At 36.7% G+C, this 22806-nt stretch overlaps 1 protein-coding gene across 3 annotated transcripts in view; it reads right to left on the reverse strand.

Moving 5' to 3' along the window:
- Window positions 1–1522: 1522 nt before the first annotated feature.
- grm8b (glutamate receptor, metabotropic 8b) overlaps window positions 1523–22806 on the reverse strand; it is a 205371-nt gene continuing 184087 nt past the window's right edge. For all 3 annotated transcript variants that reach the window (XM_056264900.1, XM_056264898.1, XM_056264899.1), the window contains 4 exons: window positions 18907–19043; window positions 16143–17078; window positions 4735–4981; window positions 1523–2087 (listed from right to left, as the gene is read on the reverse strand). In XM_056264900.1, the coding sequence (XP_056120875.1) occupies window positions 2038–2087; window positions 4735–4981; window positions 16143–17078; window positions 18907–19043 (1370 nt within the window). In that variant the 3' untranslated portion in view covers window positions 1523–2037. The remainder of the gene's footprint in view (window positions 2088–4734; window positions 4982–16142; window positions 17079–18906; window positions 19044–22806) is intronic.

Consider the following 22806-nt stretch of genomic DNA (forward strand, 5'->3'; position numbering starts at 1 on the left):
AAGTTGTCTGTCGCCGTCTTCCTCCACAGTAAATATTGATCACCGACAACACGTGGTCAATTTTCTCCACTATTTTCTTGTACTCCAGCCATTCGCAGTGTGTTTGTCAAAGAGAAAGGATGCCATCCGCCAAGCTGTGCACTGCGGAAACATCTGAAGTGCCAGAAATATTTAACGGCCTGTTTATTTTTGTTATCAATGCTTTTTTTTATTTTTATATCTCATGAGTCTTAAATTGCAACTGAGAGGCAGTAATTAGTGAGAAAAGGCTCTAAGGAGAGATAATTGGGTTTGGTAGACATAGTTACAAGGAAGTAGTTTAGTTGCAGGAATCTTCTGTCAGTCAGAGAGCCAATTAACGGCATCCGACTGGATCCGAAACATCCTTTGTAAAAACTGCTGCGAGGTAAGTGTGTAAATGAGTCGCATTTATGCTTAGAAATATATTGAGGTCAGGTAAAGGAAGGCGTAGTGGATGTCAAAGGTCATTTTGACAGAAGATTAAGTATGTGGACAGTAAGGCTTTTTAAAATCTTTTTAAAAGGCGTTCTCCACTTTTCTGAGGATAAGGAACGTTGGACAAATTAGAAGCTCCTTTAAGATTTAAGGAAAGCTATATGCACGGGAATAAATAACACATATTGTATTGCCATGGAAAGATAATGAATGCTTGCTATATTTGGAACGCGGTACACCTGCTCAGATTCAGCTCATAAATTATACCAACTTGCCAGCTTGGCATTTTTTATATGCTAGACTCACCTGGAAATGTCTAGACTCACCTGAACAGAAAATACATGCATGACACACATTCTTCAGCACTATTACACCCTTAGTTTTACAAACAGTATGATTAATTCACTAAAAAAACCATACGAAATAAAATTCTGTAATCATTTACTCACCCTCTTGTTGTTCCAAACTCATATGTCTTTCTTTTTTCCGTAGAACATAAAAAAAAACATATTTCACAGAATGTCCATGCTGCTCCTTTCCATACAATTCAAGCATAAAGTGACCAGGGACTATATAGCTAAAATAATAATAAATACTGTGAAACACAATCTTTACAAGTCTACTGAAGTTATACTATAGCTTTATGGGAGAATCCGACCAAAAAAAAGCACTGTTAGACATGAGAACCAATGCATTACGTCAGGACGTGCCGAATTTGAAAATGCGCATATGCAAACAAGATTTTAGAGACACTTGTTTGATGTCTCTGATGTCAATGAAAGACTATTATAAAACAAAACAAGAATAATCCACAAACCATATTTCATTATTGGTTGCTGACAGTGCAACAAAGAAATGAAGCACAATAACGTTGACTAAAATATTCATTTTAATAAAATCTTAGTTGTTGGACTTAGCTTTAGCTTTTAAATTATTATTATAAATAAAATAATCACAGATAATCAACAGATTAATCGATTATCAAAATAATTGTTAGTTGAAGCCCTACTGTGAATTACGTATTACATAGTTTCATCTCCAAAAACATAAATGTCCAAACACCCACCACATTTCAAAAACATTCCTTTATTATAAATAAATTATTTGTATAAAAATTTGAATTGGCATGCTTCCAACATGGCATTTGCACACTCACAACCCAAGGTTATAGACCAGAGTAGCCAATACAAGAGACAAACGCATTTTTCCAATGCAGGTCTGACACTGTGGGACAAAGAATGAAAAAATTTTCACAACCACAAAATACTTACAATTAGAATAACATGTAACATGGTCGACTCCAATATTTGTTCTGTTTCTTTAAACTTTTTGTATTTTTTTTTCTTACCCCTTTGCCAGTGTCCCGTTTTATTGGCTGCCCACGTAAATGGCAGCTTTTGTCTCCATTTTTTTGGATGTCCGCCTAGGCTTTCTTATAAAATATCCAGGGAAAAAAAAAGTCCAAGAGTCCATCCTCTTGTCCACAAACAACACTGATGTCTCATGCTTGGGTTTCAGTCATTGGATCCTGTTCTGTCGGAGCCTGCCGGATCCATGCCAAACCATTTTCAGGATGTGCAGTCATATGGCATGATTGGTGTAGCTGACGTAGGTTGTTTTTGTGGACGGTGCTGAAAATGAAAATAGCCAGTTAAAGAAGACTGCTGTGTATCGGAAGACACAAATGTCACAGCAAGAGAAGATGGGAGAATTGTAGAGTAGGTTGGGGAACTTATAGATCCTGAACGTAGCTCTGCAACCATCAGGATCAAATTCTCACTTTCATAGATTGAAAATGATTTTGCTGCTTCCTTTCATTTAAAAGTAGGAAGAAAACAATTGAGAAATTAATAACACTCTTTTGTGATGCCTTTATCTTGTGCCCTTTTTTGCAGAAAAGGTTTTGAGTTGTGAAAAGTCATTCAAAAAAGAATTCATGGCATGCTTCAAAATTAAATTTAAAATCAAAATGGACCCTTATTTTAGACATTATTCACTCAAAATATGCCCATAAAACTTCAGGCATCACTCAAACCCATTTGAGTTTCTCTTTTCAAAAGGTGAATTTTGGCCACTCAATGTCATGAAAGTGAATGAGAACTGGGACTGTCAGGCTCTAAAATGATAAAAAAGCACCCAAAAAATCATAAAAATGACCCATATGCGATATATTCTAAGTCTTTTGATAGCTTTATGACAAACAGACTGAAACTTTGAAGACAAATCATTCTTTTGGTTGGAATGATTCATTTGTATTGATCTGGCACAGCAGTTAAGTGTTTCCTAAAGAGGAAGATTTTCATTGAAAAATGACTTGAATTTCAGTCTTGTTGTGTCTATAGAGGATTTGAAATATACTAGTCATATGAACCTCTTTTATGGTGCTTTTGTAGCATTTTTGAAGCTTGAAACTTTCTTTGAAACTGCACAAAAAAGCACATTATTCAAAATTTCTCTTTTGTGTTAGAAAGACATCAGGGTCATTTAGTAATGTCAGAATTTTCAACCATTTCTCAATAATAGCCAATAATCTCTTTAGATTCAGTCACATTCAGGGTCATAACCACCATAGAATTAAGGGGGGAAAGCACCTTCTGTGCGAACGGTGCTTCATAGTTCATAGCTAATGTGACCGCACTTTTACACTTCAAATATTGTCCTATTAATGGGCCCATATTGCTACTAATGAACTGACTCACAACAACACCGATTAGCATATTTGAATGTTGTTCACAAAAACGGACGTAGTAAAACTGCAATGAGAAACACCAAAACGTGTTTGTCCTCTAAATGGTAGTCTCTACATTCATTACATGGTACATTTGACTCTCATTATGAACTGGCCCAGTGTTAGAGCCCTTTAGCCGAGGGGTCATGGCACATTAGTGAGGGTCTGCACATTTGCATTAACTTTTACAGTGCTGTGGGCCCGTGTATGCTGCCCTTGCCCTGGTTAATGATCGGATCCTTCATGTAAAAGGTACAGTAACACCACACTGGCTGCTGAAGTACAGTCTGTTTCCATGAGCTTGCAGTCAGTAATTCAGATTTTTATAAGAGATCTAGTGTTAGCGTCAGACAATGCAGGCAGCATAGCTAATGAATTAGCAATGATCATCTAGTGAATGCATACTTATCTGTTTCATTTCCTCGTAATAAAAAGCTTCAGATGACAAGATAAATGCCAAAGAGAGTAACCAATGCGAACATTTTAGCAGCATCGAAGTTATCGGTTCATTAGCACAAAGATCATGCACACCATTAAAGGAATAGTGACATTTATGTAATATACTGTATATTTTCTTTGTTAAATATATGAATGTAATGTATGTGGGTCAATGACATTTAAGATTATGCATGATAAAGACATTTTTTTAAAATCTAGTTTAAAAAAAATAAACATGTCAAGTTTTACTCTTTGTATTCATGTTGGTTTTATTGTTTTCATTTTTTTTCAACAATAATTGTTTAGAGGACTCTAAAAATGTCATGTGGTGCAAACACAAAGTAAAAAGTAATACAGTATTTCCCTTACACATTGAATACATTTTTAATGCATACGTTATTTTCAAAAATATATATTGAAATGTTGAATTATTAATTAATAAATATAAAAGTTTCTATATTTATGTGCAGCACATGACATAACCAATCCCAATCAGGTAGAAATTATAAGTGAAAATTGTTTAAGAAAAAGTCCCAATCCAATAAATCATGAATGACGCAAGTCATGTAAATTCATTGGTTAAAAGAATGAAAAACTTGAAGAATACTATTAAAACTTAATTTACAGAAACTAGGAGTGTTGGGCCTTCAAACATTGTTGTCAAAAAGGTTGAGAACCACCAATTTAAGAGGAAATAAAATGTATGTTGTATGTTGTATAACCCTGTTTTTATTTTTTTTACTTTATGCCCCCCAAAAATATCTAAATAAATTTCAATACACAAACTAAAGACACACTGTAAAAAGTTATCAGTTGACTTAACTTAAAAGTGAGGAAACCCGTTGCCTTAAAATGAAGTAAATAAACTTCATGTGTAATTGAAAAAATTAAGTTATGTAGAATTTCAATTATGTGTGGAGTTTAATACTTAATTTTAAGGCAACAGGTTTCCTCACTTTTTTTAAGTTAAGTCAACTGATCACTTTTTACAGTGCATGATTTGCATTTTTAATGTATTTTTAAATAAATTAATAGATTAGCATCATGTCATTGACCCATGTTCCACATTATCATTATAACAAAGTGTGCATGTTAGAGAAGACTGTACTCACTACTATTGTCCACACTCTCACAGAGTTCGGTTTTCACCTCTCCATTGGGCCGGTCACTGGCCAGCTGGCTGAGCTTGTTTGTCATGGTGGCAGCGGTGACGATGGCCTTGAAGCTGCGCTTGCGTTTGGGCACGTTCTGCTCCGGGTGCAGGATAATGATGTAGACTTTGGGCATGTAAAGCATCCCCAGAGACACAGACGCACTCAGGCTCAGAGAGACGGTCAGTGTGGCTGTCTGAATGTACATCTAGAGTGAGAAAAGAAGAGGGTGATATCAACGGTTACAGTACGGCAACAAAAGTGTGCCGCCCTATAGGCGACAATCTCTAATGAAACACAAAACCATATTTTCTTATTTTAATGTAAAAAAAAAAAAAAAATCCTAATCACTTCTTCAGAACATTTCTTCACAACATTCTTATTTACTTCTTTGAGTTTATCTTAAGACATTTATTAAATTCCATACATTTTTGTTGTTGTTGATTTAGCCCCTTGTTGTCTAGGACTGAACCAGGATCCTTCTTCAATGTAAGTCTATGGGAGTTTTTGTCTTTTGTTTTATTGTCCATCAGATTAAAAATGATATTATAAGCCATGTATCATTCCGTAGCACTTGTGAGGGATGAGTTGCACACCAAATTTGGGTTAGGGATTTGTTCAGATGCTAATGTAGCTAGGTAGCTAACGCAGCAAGCTAATTATTGCTAATATTGTTATATTAGTGGATTATTTAGTTAATGTAACCTCAGGATCAGGTATGACTCCATTTTGGCACACTTTTCACAATCCAGTCAAATCCCATCCAACATTTATTCAAATATCGAAACAATTTCAATAATGCTAATGTTTACAAATTCACAAACCTCAGATGCAACCATACGCCCACTCGTCCAGAGCAAGACAATTTAAAAAGTTGATTTATCCTTGGCCATGTCTAAGAGTTTGATAAATGGCTAACTTCGCTAACAAATATATTACTACTTTCCTTACCTTGGGTGCGAGTGATCAGTAAGCTAACGAGCAGTAAATGATAACATATGCCTGCTGTGGGTGAAGCAGATGATAAAGCTCCTAACGTTTATATTAAGGTGCTGAGAATGAATGAGCTGAGGTTTTTAGGTCAGGAGTGGAGAATCTAGTGCACCGCAGGAAGGTGTTATTCCATACTACTCCTTAGTTAAGACCGAAATCAAATTAACTGTATTGCTTAGTACTGACGTGGGCAAAGAGGTAAACACATCAGCAGAGGATTTCATGTACTGTCTCTCCCAGACAACAGAGCACTGCCATCCTGTCAAGGAAATGTGACTGCACACAATACTACTAAATCTCCTTTTGAATTGTAATTTTATTCAAGTCTAACCTTGTGACCCCAGTACCACTCTTTTGTGTAAGTCTCCATACTGCCGGATAGCATAAGGAAGGCCTCCCGCTGAAAAATAAATGGGAGAAACTACCAACATACTGTAGCGGCTGTGACAATGGAAGTACTGCATTTTAAATCAAAGAAGCAAATCAGCATTTCTTCTAAAATGGTAATGTATTTTAGCTGGACCCCCAGCAGGGAAAAATGGGCTAAACTGCTTGCTGGTCACTCAGCCTGGGGTGCGTTTCCAAAAAGCATTGTTAGGCAAATATGGTCGCAAGTTCAGTCGTTATTAAGTACAAAGTTCAACAATTCAGCATTTCCTGAAACCATAGTTCAAATGAACATTTGCAAACTTGTGTGGGTGGTTCTACAGCTCTCGACCTGTGATTAGAAGCATAGTTTCTTGTTAAAATGACGTGGACATATACTGTAGATCTTGCTCTTGGGCAAAAGAAGCAAGATAGCATGCAGTGTTATATATATATATATATATATATACAAATTTAAATCCATATCTTTTAGCGTGTCAACAATCAGTGCTGTTTTTTAATGAGAGTGCAAGTGCATAAGGGATTCTGGAGAAAGATATAAGAGGGAACCCAAGATTAATCAATCATCAAATAAAACAAAAAGACATGGAAACTAAAAGTGAAGTAGTCTTCAGGTGCCATGTTTCGCTATACAGCAGCATCTCAGAAAAATAACGTTGTGGAAAAAGCTGCCGAGTGAATGAACCACATGTATACGGGAGACTAGTTGGTTAGTTTCTCCAACAATGCATCGCACTATGATAGTTAATCAGCAAATATGGGGAACACACGCCTGGTTAAGCTAGTCTGAAAGCTGCTGGTTTTAAATGCGTTTTGGCAAGCTAAATTGGCTGAACACCAGCTAGACCAGATTAGCCAAGACTATCCTAAAACAGCTAACACCAGCAAAGTATCTTAAGTTTGTGCCATTTCAACAGGGCCGCCATGTCAAATACAGTCTGATTTAAACTAAAGAAGCCAATTTTATTATCATTGTTGTCAGATTTTTAAAAAATAACAGATGCTTGAAGATGTTATCTAAATGGCCGCCGAATGACTTGCTTTAAAAAGGAACCTTTTCCTGCCATGTCAAATGTCATCTATGGAGAGGTGGAAAAAATTAGAGGAGAGGAAAAATTGGGAACACTTTATTTAGATGGTCCACTTTAGACATTCTACTGACTATAAATAACTTTGCAACTACATGTCAACTAACTCTCACTAAAGTATTAGTAGACTGTCTGCTTAATCTGCTAACACTTTATTGTGATGGTCCCACAACAGACATTCTACTGACTATAAGTAACTTTGCAACTACATGTCAACTAACTAGTTAGATTATTAGTAGGGTTAGGGTTAGGGTTAGTAGAATAAATGTATGTGTACACGTAAAATGTATTCTATTAACCCTAACCCAACAGTCTACTAATAATCTAACGAGAGTTAGTTGAGATGTAGTTGCAAACCTCACTCCCCTGGCCTCAAGAGGTGTGCTAGCGACTGATGTTAGCGGCTGTAGTCTTTAGTGTCCTTGTTAGTGCACCCGCTTCCCACGCCGGAGCCCGTGGTTCGAATCCTGCTTGGAGTGGGTTGAGTAATGAGTAAAACCCCTAAACCCTGGATGGGTTTAGGGGTGTGTGTTTAATGGACGTAGGCCAGTAAGAGCTGTGCGTGTAAACCCCACTCGCATGGCCTCAAAAGGCTGCGGTCTCTAGCGTCCTTGTTAGTGCACCCGCCTCCCACGCTGGAGAACACGGTTCGAATCCCGCTCAGAGCGGGTCGAGTAGGATGTTACATTTGGTGCCGTGACCCGGATGGGAGTGAGGTTTAGAGGGGTGAGTGTAACGGACGTAGGCCAGTAAGAGCTGTGCGTGTAAACCTCCTCTGGCCTCAAGAGGCTCTTTAGCGTTATTTTTAGCACGCCCGCTTCCCACACCGGAGACCACGGATCAAATCTCGCTCGGAGCGGTTTGAGTAGGACCTGTTACATTAGAATAGCACTAGCTGCTTAAAAAAGCACTTGATATTAGTTTACTCTTTACTTACTTAGTGTATGCTACAGTAAAAAAAAGAATAAAAGTGTACTCAATTTGCACAAACACATTTTTTCTCCAGAAGGTAACTCTTAACCCCCTCACATAAGCGCTTGTCAATGTGGAATGTGAAATCTAAAAGTTTTCTTTGCAGTATTTCCCAGTGTCTTGTACCAATAGGATGAAACGCTTTTGTCGTAGCATTCCTCATTTGAATGTCGCTGTGGATAAAAGCGTCTGCTAAGTGAAAAACTTTAAATGTATTTCAGATATATCCATTACTAACAGGTGCAGAAAATCAAGCACAGAGCCATGCAATCTCCACAGACAAACATTCAAATCCAATGAATGTCGCTTTAATTTTATATTTTTACTTTTAAAATTATATAAAATGAGCTCAAATACGTCAAGAATGCATCACATATCCGTATAGTGTATCCTGAAAATCACTTGTGTATGTGTTTGTATATTTTTATGTGCCTATTGTAATTCACAGCGCCAGTCAGTAGCACCAAAACAGCAGGGGTAAAAAAAGAAAACACACTCTTAAAAAGCCATACGAAGAAGTAAACTCCATTTAACTAAAGATCTTTGGGGAGCTTAAGTGGTTTAAAAATCAATGCCACAGCATGCGACTGGTGAACGGATAAACACAACCAACTATATATAAACTGGAACTCATTCAAAATGTCTGTAAAACTGCGGATGACTCATCTACTCTGATTACCCCCGCCAGGCATCCTTTCCTCCATCTTTTCATCTGTTCCCCTCAATTCAAATGTACTGGAGTGCAAAGTGAGGGAACCGACAGAAACCAACGGATATAGTTCCTTCTTACACAAGCAATCCCAATACTAAATGCACAATCGGTCCCCATCAATGAGCAAATGCACAAGCATGCTGAAGAAATGAGACCGTTAATGCAGAAAATAAGCAGAAACGTGGAGACGCGAACAAGGTTCAAATTACAAGCCATGCATAGAGGTATAGAAACTTGGAAGTTTTAATGAGCACAGAGTGAGGAGATGTGAATAAGGGAGACATGCCTCAATAAAATACTCATATCTGTGTCCTCATATTGCAGTGGCTTATTGCAATAATCTTTTTAACATCAGTGAGGGCGAAAGAAATAAGCCTGTGAGAGATAAGGGAAACGGGAAATACGCTCGGCAGATTTCTTTCCATTTGGACTCAGTCTTTTGTCATGCGGAGGAATGAAAAAAACGGTCTGATTTGAGGGAAACAATTTCCTCTTTTACGTAACTTTTAATTTAATTCCACCCTGAGGGCCAGCTGTTTACCACGTTTGTTTTCATAGTGTTTTTTTCTCAAAATGAATGCTAGAGTGCTTTTATGTTACAATCTGCGGTTTCGCTAATCCCTCGTGTATGTGTAGCCACATCACTGAGTAAAAATAGCCTATCATAACTCACTTATGCTAATCTAAATGAGATATGCTATCTAACAGATGGAAATTAAACGTTAGAAAAGCTGAGAGGAAGATTTTGACATTTTGTACTATATAGGCTAAAAAGCATTCTAAGCATGATATACAATCAGGCTCAATGAAAAACCAATAGAATTAAATGAGTATGACTATAATTACATTGCATTTTTCTAGCCAGTAACATACTGTATACAATAGAGACACAAATGCTAGACCAACACATTGGATAGATGTGACGCTAACAAACCTGAAACAAACCTGACTGTAGAAGAAGACAAGTTGCATTTTAGCACCCCTTGTGGCTTAGCTGAAAAAGCAGTGCTTACATCTTGGATAAAGAACTACGTTCTGACATATTTCTGAACTTGTGAAGTTGAGCTTGTATTGCTAGCATATCTAATGTAAGATTTTTGGGCATTAGGCCTAATGTTTGACCACATTAGCGAAATGTCAGTGGAATTTTCGTAGGCCAAGTCGATTTATTTATGAAGCATTACTCACACAGAATTCACTTTTAAACCAAGCAGCTTTATGTTGGTCAACTTTGCACGGGGGAAATTTTTCCTAAATGCATGGATTCCTTTGGTAATTACTGAATTTCGCCTGTAAAAAGTAGCTGAACAGTAAATGTGACCGCTACTTAAGAGTGTGTTGTTTTGAAAAAGTTAGATGCTTAACCTTGTTTGCCATCACTAAGAAAGTAACTTTTAAACCAAGCAGTTTTCTGTGGCAAATCAAAGTGACCAACTTGAACTTGTTGTGAAATCTGCATGGAGCAATCTTTTCTAATTGCATGGATTTCTATTGAAATGACCGGATTTCGCCCATAAAAATGCGCTGAACAACAATGGTAAACACGAGAACACCTTAATATTTGGGGCTTAATTTAAATGTAAAGTCTCTTAAAGAAACCATCTAAATGTTGGTGGTGGGATGCGGTGTAGGCAAATTTTCAAGCTTTTATCTCGAGGGGCAGAATTTTCTAAAACACATGCTGAGTTGAATATGGAGCTGCTTCCCCCATCATTTTCAATAGGTTGGCACAATGGATTACAAACCATTTAGCTGATTGGCAGGTATTTTGTCTGCAAGGGAAACATTCCAAAGGGATAATCTATTGCAATGAGCCTCAGGCACGTCACACGCCGGGAACATTGTAAGTGGGAAAACTCGATCAATGTCAATGTGCTTAAAATCCCCTTTGCTAATTACTATGTTGGATCGCTCCATGAGCTAATTCTGTGTCGCATGCACAACTGGATTCGACACCATGTCAGGCTTTTCACAGGTGTGTTGCCTTCAAAATGTCACTGCTCAGCAGTAGAAGAGTGTATTGGTCTAAAAAATACAGGTTGCTAAATGTTGTACACACACAATCACAAAATGAAGGAATGCAAGGAAATTATTCAAATATGCAATGGATAACACAGTTAGCAGTCATTATCGCAAAAATTGCACATGTACTCATTTTTATGAGAAATTTCAGTAGTTGAGATGAGAAGGATTCTCTTTAGGGCAGAGGTTTTCAAACTGGGGTATTTATTTGTACACACACACACGCACACAAGCATGCACACACAAACCTATTAAATAATCTAACAATAATCATAGAAAAACTATTTGTAAAAATTGTGTTTTCATGTTTTATGGGGACTTTCCATAGACATAATGGTTTTTATACTGTACAAACTGTATATTCTACACACTAACCCTACCCCTAAACCTACCCATCACAGAAAGCTTTCTGCGTTTTTACATTTTCAAAACACATTTCTTAGTATGATTTATAAGCTGTTTTCTTCATGGGGACCAAAACATTTCCACACAAGGACAAGGATTTTGGATATTGCCATCTTTGTAGGGACATTTTGTCCCCATTATGTAGGGTTTACAAGGCCGGACACGCACGCACGCACACACATTAAATAATCTAACAATAATCATAGAAAAACAATTAGTAAAAATACTTAATATAGTCAATATTTTTATATAATATTTTAATTTTACAAAAACATTAACTTTGCAACATTTGCAACTTCCTCAACATTGTTCTTGAACTGAAATAAAACAACACCGAACTTAATTGACCTGAATAATGACACTATTGCAATCTGTAGATCTTAAAATTGAATTAGTTTCATAATTGATACATCTTCAACATCATCACATTTATTAATAATCTGTATTGTATGAAGCGCTATATAAATAAATGTGACTTGAGTTCATTTAATTATTTGTGGCTTTAGTACAGTGCCAACATATAAAGTCAATTATTTCATTGTGAATAATATAACACTCTCTCACAGTATTAATGGGACTTTATACATATACTATGCACATATAGCTGCCTTTACATTTTTAGAGGGGGTCCCATTGCAAAGGGGATCGTTATATTTGAGGGTCCTTGGTATAAAAAAAACCACACAATTTGGGTGCCAAATGGGACATGACTGACACTACGCTACATGGCGAGCAGAAAGATCTTCTGACATGAAACTACAGTAGCAGCACAAGTACCAAAACCAGTTAAACTACAGAGACCATATTTCTAGAACTGCTAGGTCCTGCAGATTTGCCTTTTCAACATCAATTGCCCACTGGGAATGTTGTATTCCCACATCAAATTGACATCAAACATCGACGTCAAAAAACAGGTCATATATGCAAATCAAATTAAAACGTCAAAAACTTGACATCCATTTGACATCCACACACTGATGTCCTATTCTCGACCAATATAACAACACAAAAGTAATAAAATGCTGAAAAGATTGAAACTTCTTGAGTCTGCCGCCTTAGATAGCTCAGCTATTCTCACATACAAAAACACTCACATCGAATCGAAACTATCCTAACTCTCTCCCAACTGAGCCATATGAGCAATCGACCCCAACGTGTACAATTATATTGTAATTACATCAAATGTATTGTAATTATAATGGTATCACTACAAATTAAAAAAATATGGATACTACACAACACTTTATGTGGGGTTTCAGCAAAAATGCTGTTTGTCATTTATGAAATTGTTATGAATTTGGTAAATGTAATAATAAGGCCAGTGCTTCCATTTCAGCATGGGTATGTAAATAAAATTAGAATTAATTTTAAAATTAAAATTTTTATTAAGTTAAAGTCCACCCACAGCAATTTTAGTTGGGCACATGCATAAATCCAACGGCCACACACAGTTCAAAAGGAGATGTGCCAAATGGATGAGTTTCGAGACCTCAGTTAAGAAAAAAATGCTATTTAAACTAATCAGGCAGACAAAGAATTGCAATAAATATGAATCAAACACACAAATCATTGATGTCAATGTGATGTCCATATGTCCATGACATCGTTTTGATGTAAATTGAATGTCAAAAATATTGACCGGCATATACATTAAACTAATTTCAGTGTGGGTATTAACTTCTTCTTTTCACCTTATCACCACTGGAAGACATTGCCTTCCAAACTGACCTTAAAATGATATGCAGCATCTTGATCAAGTCTTGACTAACTTTTGACGTCAAATTGATATCAAGGTGCCTGTTGGGTTAGGAGGATCAGGCCCTTCCTATCAGAGCATGCTTACACAACTCCTTGTCCAAGCTCTTGTTCAATCCAGCCTGGACTATTGTAATGCTCTCTTGGCAGGGACTGTCAAACCTCTGCAACTGATCCAGAATGCTGCAACAAGAGTGGTCTTTAACAAGCCTCTCCTCATTAATTTGGCACTCGCATCAAATTCAAGACACTGATGTTTGCCTACAGAACAACCACTGGCTCTGCACCCCAATACCAAAACTCACTACTTCAGACCTATGAGCCCTCCAGAAGCTTGCGTTCTGCAAGTGAACGGCGTCTTGAGGTGCCATCTCAGAGGCAGAACATCACTATCACGGGACTTTATCTTGACTGTTCCTTCCTGGTGGAATGATGTGCCTGCCTCAACCCACGCTGCTGAGTCTTTAGCCATTTTCAAGAAAGGGCTGAAGACGCATCATTTTAGTCAACACTTGGCCCATTAACACTAACACTTACAATTCTACATTGTAATGAATTATAGTCTGCTCCAATCCATCTTCCACTCCATATAGATTTAAATATGCTCCTTCCCTAAAAAGAGCTTATTTATCATAGAGACAATTCCTTCCGATCTCAGTAATATGTAAATAGTATCACCGGAGTGATATATTATCACTTATAGCGTGGGAGCGGGCAACCAAAAACCATCCTGAATACAGGGACTTCAAACTATCTTATCACCTTAACTTTTGGCTGTTCTTATTTGAAAGAATAATCGAAGATGTGGGAACAGAAGGCTATCACTTTCATTGTTATCCTCAATTTACATTTAAGACAGAACTTTATTTACATTATGAGTGGTAAACTGTAACAGGATAAAAGGTTTAAGATTTGGATGTTCTGGGTTCGTTCTGACGCCGGTGAACCCAAGGTGCTTTGTGTACTTTGCCACTTCTATGCTGTAATAAACTTCATGTTTGAGATGTTCAACATCCACGTCATCCACTATGCTAACAGAAAGCAGTTAGGTCAGCAAGTTCAACTCCATCTATGACAGTTATATCTTGAGAAAAATCATGTTGTCAAGCTTTTTGAGATGAATTCTTAATGAGCATCGCTTTCAATCTTTAGTTTTTGCACAAATTGTCCTTTAACATAACACTTGACATCAATATCTGACGGCAAATCTTAGCAACACATGCCACAGACTTTAGACGTGCAGAGAAGTCGCTGTGTTTTTAATCCTGGCTTTTCTCGGCAGCACTAATGAGCACTGGACAGAAATACACCCCGGTGCATGAAAGAACAGAGGGTCCAGCCTACAGTCCACCACTGAAGTCATCAACATTACGAGACCCACATTGGCCCGGACCGACAGAGGCTGCACGCTCTATTTATGGCCCATTAACAGCAGCACTAGTCCTCCAGGTCATGTTTGATCATCTCCATATATCTGATAATGAGCATCTCTTAGATGCGTGCTTGTTTTTGATGCAGAGACCTAAAAGACTAACAAGGACTGTATACTGATGGAGCTGCCAATGAGGAGATGATATAGATGATCCTCAACTGTTCACTTCACAATAACAAGAGATTTATGTAAAGATAGATAATGACAGTAATAAGTATAACAATATATATATATAGGTGTTTGTGCAACGATTGAGGGATGATTCATATTAAGTTGTAATATAACCTACAGTCATTAACAGAACTGAAAATATGTCTGAAAACAACAAAAAACTATTACCTAATACTAAAGCATAAGAATTCCATACACGCATTATGTAAACATAATTGATCACAATTAGGGTGATGATTAAAAGGCCACACAGAGACTCAAATAAGGGAATCGCCTTTTAAATCTGTAAAATAATAATGATAAAAAAATATTTATTAGAGAGAATTGGACTTTTAAAACTCTATATATGAGGACAGTTCATTATAATATAATATAATTTTTTTATAATAGTTTTTTCAGTTTTTCAGTCTAATAAAAAGAAAGCTATAATATATAATTGTATTATTAAATAATTTTAACAATAATATTAATATAATTAAAATTATAATATATTTTATAAAATATATTTTTTAAGTCTTATATAAAATATAGTACAAATATATTATATTAATTTCAATGTCATTAATATTATATTATTTTATATATTTATTTTTTTGTTTAATATAATATTTTATATATTATATCAAATAATATAATTGATTCTGCATGCACAAACATTGCAACTTAAAAAACAATGATGTAGCATTTCGTCACTGCTTCTTTCAAACTAATGAAAAATGTAGGAAAGTTTGCAGCATTATGTTTTTCTTTTTTTACTTTTTGAAAGAAATACTTTTATTCAGCAAGGATGAATTCAATTGATCAAAAGTGACAGGCAAGACATTTATAATGTTGCAAAAGATTTCTTTTTCAAAGCTGTTCTTTTGAAAATTGTATTCATCAAAGAATCCTGAAAAAAAGTTTTCACAAAAATATTAAGCAGCACAACCATTTTCAACAATAATAAGAAAAGTTTCTCGAGCAGCAAATCATATTAGAACAATTTCTGAAGGATCATGTGACACAAAATTCAGCTTTGATCACAGGAATAAAATTACATTTTAAAATATAATATAATAGAACATTTTAAATTGTAATATCACAATGTTACTGTTTTTATTATTATTATTTATGATCAAATAAGTGCAGCATTGGTGAGAGTAAGATCTCTCGAAAACATTAAACAATCTTACCGACCCTAAACTTTTGAACAACGTTATATACAATATTCTGGTAACCAGTATCCAAACCTAAAAGATGCAGGTCAGCAGCAATGCAATGGGAAATTAGAAACATTTCGCCTGTAAAGGTGTCCCATCACATGACAGGATGCAGATGATCTCAACATGGCAGCCACTTGGGGCCTCCTTTTCGACTCTTCACCTCATAATTGTACATAATTTGTAATATATTTATAAAACCGCACTTAATTAGCACTTCATCATAGACTCACCCTCTCTGCAGATTGTGCTGTCCCAAAGAAGATGGGTATGAAGGCCAGCCAGATGATGCAGGTGGTGTACATGGTAAATCCAATGGGCTTGGCCTCATTGAAGGTCTCCGGCACTCCCCTGGTTTTGATAGCGTAAACAGTGCACGTGACCATCAAAAGGATGCTATAGCCCAGCGAGCAGATGAGTGACAGGTCCGAGATGTCACACTTGAGCACGCCTCGGGCGTTTTCAGGGTCCTGCGTGCGTTGCTCGCCGTAATCCACAACGGTGTGCGGCGGGTCCGCCACGAACCACACAAACACCCCCATTAACTGAACCGAGATGAGGCTGAAGGTGATGACTAGCTGGGAAGTGGGGCTTATGAACCGCGGCGCCGCGACCGAGCATTTTCCCTGCTCAAAGATCCGATGGATGCGGTTGGTCTTGGTGAGCAAGGCGGCGTAGCTGAAACACATGCCGAGACCCAGGAAGATCCTGCGGAGGGAGCAGACGCCCACTCCGGGCGCAGCTATCATGGGGAACGTGATGACGTAGCAAAGGAAAATTCCCGTTAGCAGCACGTAACTCATTTCCCTGCCAGAGGCACGTACGATTGGCGTGTCGTTGTAGCGTACGAAGGTCACCACGACAAAGGTGGTGGCGAGGATTCCCAAGATGGCGATGAAGACGGGCACCACGGCCCACGGCGAGTGCCACTCCAGCTTAATGATGGGGATCGGCTGGCAGCCGGTGCGGTTTTGATCTGGCCGTTGCTCGTACGGGCAAAGCTGGCACGTGAACTCGCTAGCCTGGAAATGGTAGCCCTCGCAGCGCTCGCAGTGCCAGCAGCAGGGAACCCCCTTCACCACTTTCTTCCGCTCGCCGGTCTGGCAGGGCAGGCTGCACACAGACACGGGCACCACTGCATCCCCGCTCGCCCACTGCATGGCATTCAACTGAAGACAAACATCACAGTTATTCCCGTAACTTTCAAAAAGCATTTCAACAACTATTATGCCCTTTTACAAAGTCTTGATTTTGTTTTTAGGGTCTACTAGAATTGCTTTTGAAGCTTGAATGTTCAAAAACCACCTAAATGTGGGAAATCGTGGTGTGTCAGGAAGTTCCTGGAAGAAAACTCGAGACTACAATCGAGGCGTTTCAGAGAGTTCAGAAAGAGTGATGTAGAGAATATCTCCCTTTGGAGTGACTTCATGGTTTGTAACTTTGCAGACCTTTTTCATGCTAAAACAGCAACACACTCAAGAAAGTTGAGAAGTCCTTATTCTTTTCATATGTTATAGGATTAACCCTTAGCAAGAGTGGAAAATGAAACATTTAGGCCTGGTTTCACAGACAGGGCTTAGGTTAAGCCAGGATTTGGTCAGGACATTTAAGAAGCTTTTATAAACATGCCTTAGAAAAAAAGAAAAAAAACGTTGCTGATGTGCATCTTGAGACTCAACCTCAGGGGTGGGCAAATCTAGACATTGAGCTCCAACAACTTAATTTTCTTTTTCAGCATCTTACGAAGATGTTCACAATTAATATTAGCAGCTGTATTGCTTTCTTTCTTTTTTTTTGCTAAACAAAAGTAAGATTTAAATATAACTACTCCCTGCAAAAAGACAGAATGTTCAGCCCCATGGGTGGACGTATTGGCTTTAGGTCAGACTGACAAAACGTGCACAGAAAACACCAAGACATATGACTCACAAACTCAAAACAGACTCAACTATGATAATGATAACAGTTTTGGGTGAAAACTTATTTCTCATGCCTCCTACAAGAGACTAAAGAGTATGCATCTTGTGGTGCATTTTTGCTGTTTAAGGGTTAAGAACGTGTATGGGAAATAAAAATAAACAAATAAATAAAATACATATTTAACAAAGGAATATATTATTAAATTAACATTAATTAAGAGATACTAAAAAGATAAAGATGGAAAATTAGACTAAATTAATCAACAATAGCTATAATGGCCTGTTAAATAAAACAAAATCAGAACATAAGTCAACACCTACAGTTAATTTTACATCTCTAAAATCCAAATATTTACAATATAATATAATATAATTAATTCGGTAAGCTTAAATGTTTTTGAAGGATTTCTTTGATCAAAAATACAGTAAAAACTGTAATATTGTGAAATAATATTACAAATTACTGTTTTTAATTTTTTTTTTTTTTTTTTGAAAACGTTAAAAGTTTTAAATTAACTAAATTTAAAATAACTGTTATAAAATTCTAATGTATTTTAAAATGTCATTTATTTTTGGGATGGCAAAACTGAATTTTCAACAGCCATTACTCTAGTCTCCAGTGTCACATGATCCTTCAGTTGTGCTGCTTCATATTTCTGTGAAAACCATAATAAACTTTTTTTCAGGATTCTTTGATAAATAGAAAGTTCAAAAGAACAGCAATTTTTTGTAGCATCTTTTTTTTTCTTCAGTCACTTTTGATCAATTTAATACATCCTTGCTGAATTTTTTTTTATTAATTTCTTTCTTTAAAAAATAAATCATACTGACCACAACCTTTAGAATGGTAGTGTAAATCAGCATCGATGTATCAACACATTCAAAGTTAATTTAACATCTATGCAACAAAAATGACTTCTGAATTACGGGTGTTAATTCAACACCACTAATTGTACAGTGTAATTGCCATAATCATAATGACAGTCATCTGCACCATAATCATCATTATCAAAGTAAATAACTATCGGCGGCCTCTAAAAATGTAAGCACACTTTAAAATGAATGCGGATGAACTTACATTTAAATGCAGCTGATCCGTCCAGTGGCCGATGATCCTGTACTCAGCCGACTTGTTTGTTATCTGATACTGATAGATGTCATAGCGTCCAGGGGCATCTCCATTTTCATTAAACACAACAAGGGTCTTGGCACTTCCTGTCCATAAAGATAAAACAAAATTATGATTGTCGTAACACTTCTCTATCATGTGCAATGCTGAACCAGGCGCTCTCATCTCCCGTGGCCAAGATGAATCAGTAAACACATTAGACATTACTTGAGACATAAAAACATCAGGGTTTCTGCATAAACAAAGTACGCATAATGCTCCAGTTCCATTCAACCAACAAAGCGAATAAATTACAATCAATAATAAGCTAAAAATGAAATCAGGGTCATATTCTGAACAAAACAATTTACTAAACTGCTAACAAAGCATGAGTGGATCTTCGTCGTTTGTTGTCTGTTATTATACAAAATCATCATTCCATCATTATAAAGCCCTGGTGAGGTTTCTCGGGCCTACGGGAGTCGTCTCAGATGAGCAATTTCAGCAGTATACAGAGGAGCTCGTGAGGAGGGAGAGTTTGTATCAAATGAGCATCTCTCGAGATGGGGAATCATGCATTATTAAAACACCTGCATACAGTCAGCTGTGGAGTGGGCCTGGAGGATTCACCAGGAAATGCTGTTTGCTGCTACTGTATGACACACCTCGAGCAACAGAATAATCAGATTACCCAGAGTCTCACGCACTGCTCACACATGATGCAGGATAACTGCGTGCCAAACGAGCCAATTCATGGACAATGTTAGCTTACTAATAAAGTGATATGACTGATAAAAGAAAGTGATCCCTAAATACTGTAGGTGACCTTATTGGGGACTGTGGCAATGATGATGGTCAATTTGGTAATCTAGTTTACTGTAATTGGTGTGACAAAAACTGTACATTTGTATTGCCAAAGAGAAAAATTGTGAAAATTGAATATATGTGTATGTGTATGTTTGTTTTTCAACACAAAAACCGGAATCCCGTTTACAAAACACAACTAAAGTAAACTAAACAATACTGTAAAAAAATTCAGTGAAATTTACGGTAAAAAAAAACTGGTGCGTCAATCACACAAATATTAAACACCATCATGGTAACAGAGATGACACTAAAGTAATGCAAGATTAGATCTAATACAGTTATTCAATGAACCGATTAACAGGTTTTTATTGTCGCATTTTTACAGTCTGTTAAAATCACAACATTTTTTTTACACAATAAAACACGACAAAACAAACACCATAAAAAATCAAACAAGACAGCAAACAAAACAAAAACCTGCATCCTGTTTACAAAACTAAACAAAAAACAACACAACAAAACAAAACAAAAAACAAAACAAACAGCAACAAAACAAAGTAAAATACAACACAAAAAAACACTAAACCAAACAAAATAAAAAAATAAAAGCAAAACGCAACGCAAAACAAAACGCAAAATGCAACAAAAAACACAAAAAAAGTCTTAAGGCCTGTTCACACCGGGACGAATTTCGCGCGATATTCGCCGACGTTTAACGCCTCGTGACTAAACAAAGGGCGCCAATGTGAGCGTGCACACCGACACGAAGACCTAAAAGTTTTTTAGGTCAAAAACTATCCGACCAATGAGATTGGCGCTTTTGCTCACGTGTCTGGAGCTTCTGGAGTTACAGTAAAACACAACTTGGGGGCGCTCAAACACAAAACGATCTTGCTGAGCAGCACCAGGGTGTCTACAGATATAAACAAGTTAAATTTAAGACTTTTTAAGACCTTTTTAATGCCACTTTGAATAAAATTTAAGACCAAACCTGTGATGAAAATACACATTCTATTAAATGCGTATATGTAATATTTAATGTTTAACCGAAGTAATTTAATATGAACTGCTTCAATGTATGAATCAATATGAATCAATGTAACATTTGTAATCGAGAGAAGATTCAGCAAAATAGCTCCCGTCATGTTATGTTACTTAACTTTATGATATTTTATAAACAAAAAACTAAACATTTTGAGTTTTGACTGTAGTATGTTTTATTTTCTGTGAGTTTTTTTATGTGTGCTGTTATGCTCATTTGTTTTGATTTCTCACTATAAAATCTCTCACAGAGACAGGCAGCGAGTCTCAACAGCGCTACCAGAAATACATTATCAATCGCTGTTTATCAGGGACGTGCAGAGATCGAGTTCCTCAGGGGCAGGGGCTCAAATGTAAAAAGGGGCATATATATATATATATATATGTGTGTGTGTGTGTGTGTGTGTGTGTGTGTATATATATATATATATATATATATACACAGTATATATATATATACACACATATATATATATATATATATATATATATATACACAGTATATACACAGTATATATATATATACACACAGTATATATATATGTGTGTATATATATATATATATATATATATAAAATATATGTACCGGCCAAAAGTTTGGACACTAATGTTTTTGAAAGAAGCCTTTTATGCTCATCAAGGCTGCATTTATTTTATCTAAAATACAAAAAAAAAACTGTAATATTGTGAAATATTTCCAAAATTTATAATATATAACTACTATTATAATATACTTATAACCTTTGATACTTTTTTCAGGATTCTGAGTTAAAAAAGAGAAAAATTTATTTAATATAGAAATATTTTGTACCAATATACACGACCGTTCAAAAGTTTGGGGTCAGTAATATTTTTTTTCTTTTAAAAAATTAAAATAAATAATGGGCTATTTTTTGATATGTGCTAAATTGATCAAAAGTGACAGTAAAGACTTTCTATTTTAATTAAATACTGTTCTTTTAAACTTTTTATTCATCATTGAATCCTGAAAAAAGTATCACAGGTTAAAAAAAAAACTGTTTCTGACATTCTGAAAAATCATGTGACACTGAAGACTGGAGTTATGGCTGTTGAAAATCCAGCATTTGTATCACAGAAATAAATGATATTTTTAAAATAGAAAAACATTTTAAATGGTAATAATATTTTTCTGTATTTTTGATCAAATAAATGCAGGCTTGATCACATAAGAGACTACACACAATAGGCCTGTAGGCACGGCCGCATTAACAATAGGGCTAGGCGGGGCTAAAGCCCCGGGGCCCGAACAAGGAGGGGGCCCGTGATTGGCTGTGGAGTAGATACTAGCCATCTGATTGCCAAAGCCTTACCACGCAACGCCCCCCACAAATTAGCCCTGTTATTTAGTGGTGCTTTGCCGTATATTCCATGCATTATCATGGAATCATTAATATTATAGTGACCGTTCGCAAAGACCCGCCTTTTTTAGTTACAGTGTGACAAGCCAGGCGTCTCTCACGAGTCACGCACATCATGTTCTCACTCACGCAGTGAAAAATACATCGCGGGGCAAAGACTAACGTTACACCGAGTGACTACGAGAGAGAGAGATCAGAGCAGCTTACTGTTGATATGAAACAAGGAATGGTGAATTGAAACGTCACGTTTTAATTTGATATAACAAATACATTTATTCTATATTTAACTTGTGAACGATCTACCTGCTGCTGCACGTAGCAGGGGCGGATCTACAGGGGGGCAAGGGGGGGCAGGTGCCCCCCCTCTCTAGAGCCTTGCCCCCCCTGCTGCCCCCCTAACTTTGATGATCCAAAAACTGTACTTGTAAAAACAACCTGCCACTATGTCCACAAGCTTCTCAAAACAGTGAACTAAACAATACATTTACCAAAAGTGAACAATTTAATTTTTAATTTTAAATATATTATTAGCCCCTCCCCCCTGCGTCCCTGATTCAAACGTGCAGAGCGGCGTTGGCGGCTCACACACACACACACAGCGAGTCTGCTGCGGTGAGGTGGCCCTGCAACCCGACTGGAGAGA

The sequence above is a fragment of the Rhinichthys klamathensis genome, unplaced genomic scaffold, assembly GCF_029890125.1.
Source record: "Rhinichthys klamathensis goyatoka isolate OS25496 unplaced genomic scaffold, OSU_Roscu_1.1 h1tg000228l_1, whole genome shotgun sequence".
Classification (NCBI taxonomy): domain Eukaryota; kingdom Metazoa; phylum Chordata; class Actinopteri; order Cypriniformes; family Leuciscidae; genus Rhinichthys; species Rhinichthys klamathensis.